Consider the following 5,965-nt stretch of genomic DNA (forward strand, 5'->3'; position numbering starts at 1 on the left):
AGGTGAAAGAGAAAGCCAGGGAAAGCCAGCAAGGACCAACTTAGCACATTACATAGTCACATTTATGAGGCCCAGAAAAGAAAAAAGAAAAATAACTTGCTTAGAGTCACAGAGCACTGTTAGTTGGAGAGCCAGGGCCTTCCTTCCTGCGCATTCCTCCAGGCCCAGCAGCAGCCCTTGATCTTCCTTGGTGTCTCTGCCTTTATGACACCAAAAATTGGGCTTTTGTAAGGTACTGGGTCTGGTCTCCTTTCCCCATACTTAGCTTTAGCTGGAGGTCAGCCAAGGAGTTCAGGGTGTCTTCTCAAGTGTGACAATCTCCCCTGAAGCAAAGGAAAGGGGCCCTGACTGAGCAGAGACTCAGCGCGAGTGGGGAATGAGGGCCCACTTAAGTTTCAGCTCGAAAACGGTTTCCTCAGATGATGCGTTGCAGAAAGGAGTGGGCTACTACGGGTTGTCTAACTTGTTAGAGAGCCTGAGGGTCAGAGGAGGGTGCTGTGTTGGACAGCTGGGCCCTGGAGCCTGGTGTCTTCTCCAACTCAGTGATCTTAGTCGCAAGGATTTGGACTTTCTCTCTGATGGATCCAAGGACGCCCGCGTGCTCTGGCGAATGTCCTGGACCGGGCACCAGGCCTGACGCCGAACTCCCGGCAGCCCCACCGGCCACCGCTGAAGGGGGCAGTAGGACCCAGGGGCCGCGAGAGCGAGGGGGCGGGGGCCGGACAGTTTGGAGGAGGTCTTTTGGCTTTTTTGGCGGAGTCGAGGCGCCCTCCGGAAGCTTTTCCAACTTTCCAGAAGTTTCTCGGGCGGCCGGGAGGGGGAGGCCATATATAGATTCAGGGAGCGGGCGAACGAGTGGAAAGTACATTCCATCTGCGGCTGGAGAGTGAGCCTCCCGTCGCAGGGACAGCAGAGCTCGGCCCAGGTGAGGGGCGGGGGGCCGGCCCGCCCGCAACTGGAGCGGCCTGGGGTGCTCCAGGGGGTGGGAGGGGCGGATGGCTCCGGGAGAGGTTAGGGCCAGTCCAGGGCCCCTAAATTTAGTGTGTTAGCAAATGGTCGTAACTGGAGGGCGCTGCATCAAGAACCTGGGCGCGAGTGATGCGGGCAGTCGGCCAGAGGCCCAGATTGGAGGGGTGGGGAGGGGGGTGGAGTTGGGGACAGGGCTTTCGGAGGACCTGAAAAATGTGGAGAAACACTGAGGGATTTGGGGTAAGGGGGTGTCAGGAATGGAGGAGGAGGAGATGGGGTCTGGGTCAGCAATAGCATAGACCCACCAGCCATTCTGCCAGAGGTTTGCAGCCCAAGGTGTCTCATGAGCTTGTTGGGGGAGCATCTGAGCCTCCTGCTGAAGGTGGGGCCTGGATAGTTGAACAGAAGTGATAAAAGTCTCCTAGGTTTTCCGTAGGGTGGGCTCTTGGGGTCCCCATGGTTTGGGGAGTCACCAGTAATGGCTGCGTTTCTGATGTGATCTGCAGTGTGTAGATGGTGGCAGTTAAAGGAGGCCTTAACTAGCATCAGTCGCTCCTTCCCCCGCAAAATAGAAAACCGGGTGTGCTTCTTCCCCGGGTGGAGGAGGGGGAGCTGAGCAGAAGGCTCCTGGTCACCTACAACTCTTATTCTGGCCTCTGCTCCTTGCCATCGAGTTCCTGGAGTCATTGCAGGGTGAAGGCCACTTCCAGAGGCCGAGTGCCCTGCCCCCAGCCCAGAAACATTCCTGAGGCTGCTGAAGTGGAGCTAGAAGAATAAAAACACTTCTTGCAGGGCCCAAAGTCTCAGCTCCTCCTCTTCCCAGGCTTCCTGCTGGCCCCCCTGGGCCACAAGGCCCGGATGGAAGCCTAAAGAAAATTGAGGGGCTTAGGTTCCTTGGAATTCTGTGACTGGGCCACACCCTCCTGCCTGTCTTGGTTCATATGCCCATCCCCCCTTTCCCAGGCAGCCTGCTCCCTTTTGTCTCTGGTCTCTGGGATTCCCAGCAGAAATATTTTTGTACTGGATTGTAACAGGATACCACATACAGCTCTCAGGTGGGGCTATGTTGGGTCCTCTTGTAGGTTGCCTGGTCCCCTCTGGTCCCTGTGTGACCTGGGTTTTCTCCCTACCCGTCTCTGGCCTCAGTTTCCCTCACTATAGAACTGGGGCACGCTTTGAGGGCTGGCCCTTCCTGGTCGTCCTCACCCTTTTGCCCCGGGCCTATTCTCCTCACTCTTCTGTTTTCTTTCAGAATGAAAAAGGCAGGCAGTGACCCCCCTCTGAGGCAGTTTCAAGGTACTTTTTAGATTCCCTCAAGCTCCTGTGCAGGGTTTGAGACCCTTTGGTGACCCTTATATCTCTGCTTCACTCTGATTTAGAAAAGACCCAATCCAGTTCCAACCCAAGTCTCAAATGAGTCCAGTTGGCTAGCTGTGGGCATAGCCCTGGGCGATTTGATCTTGTATTTTTTTTGGTGGGACTGTAAATTGTCTAACCTTGGCCCAAGGGCTGGGATTTCTCTGTGGCAAGATGGGCTGAGCTTTGCTTGCAGTAACTTGCCTTCCTCTATTCCTGATGCTGGGTTTCATGCCTCTTAGACGTTCATCTTCCTTCATAGACTGATGTGCAGATGCAAAATTAAGGACCCAAGGAGGCTTCTGGAGTGTCATGGCAAATCTTGGGGACCTAAACTCAGGCCTCCTGCTTTTTGGGATAGAAGCCCCCCTCTGCTGGCCGGCAGAGAGAATTCAACTTCCTGGCTGCCACGTCACTGGGAGCAGAAGGGGGAGTAGGAGCATAGCTGTGCTGAGGAATCCCAAACTAGTCATTTGGAGCTTTCTTAAAAGCCCCTCCCAGCTCTTTGAGGTTCTGGTTGACTAGGGGTGGGGGCTGTCAAGATGGTGACTGCCACGTGGCAGGGCTGGGAGCCTGGGACTTTGATTGCCTCCCAAGGGGATACAGGCATGTAAACTCTGGCATCAGCTCTCTGGACTAGAGGTGGCTTTAGAGTAGGATGACCGTGCTTACTGCCCTGGTACAATAAGGAGTTGTTGTTGTTAAGTGCCAGTTCTGACTCATAGCTACTCTGTATAGGGTTTCCAGGGAGTGGCTGGTGAGTTTGAACCGCTGACCTTGCGGTTCAAAGTGATTTTGCAGTCCAGTGCATTATCCTGCCGCACCACACCAGGACTCCCAGTAAGCAGTTGTGTATCATTTTACTCTAGAAGCATCCTCACATGGATAACATAGTATATGGTCACTCTGCCTTTGCTGCTCTAGGTTTGGTGGGGAAGGAACTCAGGCTGGGAAGGAGACTCCTCCACCCCCTCCCATCTATACTTTAGGGGAAGACTTAGATCTCTCGTACCATCTCTAGGCATTTGTGGAGCTCAATATTCCCTTTGCTTCTCCTTTGCCCTGTACCTAAGGCCTTCTGAGGTGGCAGGCAGCCCAGGGAGGTGGGCATGGCTGCAACAGTACACTTTGAAGCTTCATGCTCCCACAGGCAGGCCAGAGTCCTGAGGGCTTTCTACCAGGATTCCTAATTTTCAGTCTTCCTTGAGGAACATGGGATGGGATCCCAGCCTTCCCTAAGCCTCCACCAGGGTTCCTTTTCATAGTCATCCCCTCTTCCATTCTGCTGTGTGAAGTAGAGGGGAGTGTGGAGGGACTATTTTATGTAAGGAGAGAGACTGTCCTGAATTGTACCCAGAGAGGGGAGTGGGGCTTGTCTTAGAGGCCACTGGTACTACTTGATTTGGGGAGGGGGCCTGAGGGCAGCCCCAAAGCAGTAAAACAGATGGCCTGTGTAGCAGTCGCTGTCAGATGGCAGATGGAATCTGGTGTGGCCCCAGCTTCCCGGAAGGCTAGACACGCATCATCTGGCCATTCTTTGGTGATGGTGGGATAGGGGCTGTCTTTACTCCATTGAACTGTGTGACTCACCCTCTTCCCTAACATCCTGTCCTTGATGCTCTCTAAGGAAACCACCCCCTCCCTCAACAAGTTTCCGGAAGAAGTTGGCCCCAGGACCTTTTGCCCTGGGAATTTCCCATTTGTTCCAGGGGCTGTGAACCAATGTTATTGTTTAGTGCCATGGAGTAGGTTCAGACACATAGCTACCCTGCATAAAGTTTCTGAGAGTCGGCTGGATGGTTTGAACCACCAACCTTACAGTTCAAACCGACCTTGCGGTCCAGTGCTTATAATACAATGATGCACCAGGACTCTATGAGCCAATGGGCAGGCCACATTTTTGCCAGGATAGAGTCCTTAGACCTGGAGATCCAGGTCTTTGCAGCTTGGAAAGGAAATTGAGGCTCAGAGACAGATGGAAACCGCCCCCTCCCCTCAGATATACCCTTAGGCAACATAATGGAGCATTTGGGCTGCTCCCATTTAATAAGTGAGCCAGTCAGTGACTCATCAACATCCCAGGGTAGAATGAAAGGCATGGGAGGAGAAGGGACCAACCTATAGCTCTGCCCTACTTGACAGCCCTTGCTAAGGCACCTATGTGTCAGGCAGGCCCTCAGCTATTGCTTTTTCTTACTGGAAAAGGGCGCCAGGGTCATGTGAGGTCAGGTTTGACCTCTATACACACTAGTGAGGACCCCAGGGGCACTGCTTTGCATTTATTCAGAACAGCTAAGGCCTGCTAGGCAGTAGGCACTGGGAATGTGGTGAAGAACTAGACTGTCTTCCTGAAGACACAGCCTAGTCAGGGACAGAAATAAATACATAAGAAACACAGAAATAAGGTGGACAGGTGGTGATTTGGTCAGAACCCTGCCTTGTACAGAAATGTCAGGAAAGGCCTCTGACATGGGGTGTGGGGTGGTGCAGACGGACTCCCCTTCTGGGTAGCCCTCAGTCAGGTCTGCGTGCCCCAGAACTCTGGTTTTCTTGTAGCCATAGCCTGGGGACTTGGTGGCAGGTAGAATGCCAAAGGTTTCAGGGCCACCCTCTCTCTGAAGCCCTCACAGGTCCAGCGAAGTGTACAAAACCCACCTCCCAGCCATGCGCTCTCTCCTGCTCATCAGCACCTTTTGTTTCCTGGGCTTGGCCCTGGCCGCAGAGGTGAAGAAGCCTGGGGCAGTGGCGGCAGCTCCTGGCACTGCGGAAAAGCTGAGCCCTAAGGCGACCACGCTGGCGGAGCGCAGTGCTGGCTTGGCCTTCAGCCTATACCAGGCTATGGCCAAGGACCAGGCGGTGGAGAATATCCTACTGTCGCCTGTGGTGGTGGCCTCATCACTGGGACTTGTGTCTTTGGGTGGCAAGGCAGCCACGGCATCGCAGGCCAAAGCAGTGCTGAGCGCGGAGCAGCTGCGAGACGAGGAGATGCACGCGGGCCTCGGAGAACTACTGCGTGCGCTCAGTAACAACACTGCGCGCAACGTGACCTGGAAGCTGGGCAGCCGGCTGTACGGGCCCAGCTCTGTGAGCTTCGCTGATGACTTCGTGCGCAGCAGCAAACTGCACTACAATTGCGAGCACTCCAAGATCAACTTCCGAGACAAGCGCAGCGCTTTGCAGTCCATCAACGAGTGGGCTGCGGAGACCACGGACGGCAAGCTGCCTGAGGTCACCAAAGATGTGGAGCGCACGGATGGCGCCCTGCTGGTCAATGCCATGTTCTTCAAGCGTGAGTCCTGGATAAGGCTGGGAGAGGGGCCTGGGGCCCAAGAGCCAGTGACAAGAGTTAGGATAGTACTCCCTTGTTGAGCATTTTGGTTTCTCTTTTAACTCTTCTTAACAGTCTGTCAAGACAGGCACTTATGAAACTATTTTTACAGACTTGAAACAAAGCTTTGATAGGAAAGGGATTCAAATTCGGCAGAGGTAGTCCAGAGGACTCCATCCTATGTCATTTATCAGATCAAATGAGATTGCTTATAAAATGCTCTGGTAGCGTAGTGGTTACGAATCGGGCTGTGAACCTTAAGGTCAGCGGTTCGAAACTACCAGCCGCTCCGCGGGAGAAAGATGAGGCTTT

At 54.0% G+C, this 5,965-nt stretch overlaps 1 protein-coding gene across 1 annotated transcript in view; it reads left to right on the forward strand.

The window, feature by feature from the left end:
• The first annotated feature begins 732 nt into the window (after window positions 1-732).
• Window positions 733-5,965, forward strand: part of SERPINH1 (serpin peptidase inhibitor, clade H (heat shock protein 47), member 1, (collagen binding protein 1)) — a 16,431-nt gene continuing 11,198 nt past the window's right edge. Inside the window, exons 1-3 of the mRNA XM_006875423.1 lie at window positions 733-925; window positions 2,222-2,265; window positions 4,956-5,614. Coding sequence (XP_006875485.1) covers window positions 4,990-5,614 — 625 coding nt within the window. The 5' untranslated portion in view covers window positions 733-925; window positions 2,222-2,265; window positions 4,956-4,989. The remainder of the gene's footprint in view (window positions 926-2,221; window positions 2,266-4,955; window positions 5,615-5,965) is intronic.

Source organism: Chrysochloris asiatica, unplaced genomic scaffold (genome assembly GCF_000296735.1).
Source record: "Chrysochloris asiatica unplaced genomic scaffold, ChrAsi1.0 scaffold00326, whole genome shotgun sequence".
Lineage (NCBI taxonomy): Eukaryota > Metazoa > Chordata > Mammalia > Afrosoricida > Chrysochloridae > Chrysochloris > Chrysochloris asiatica.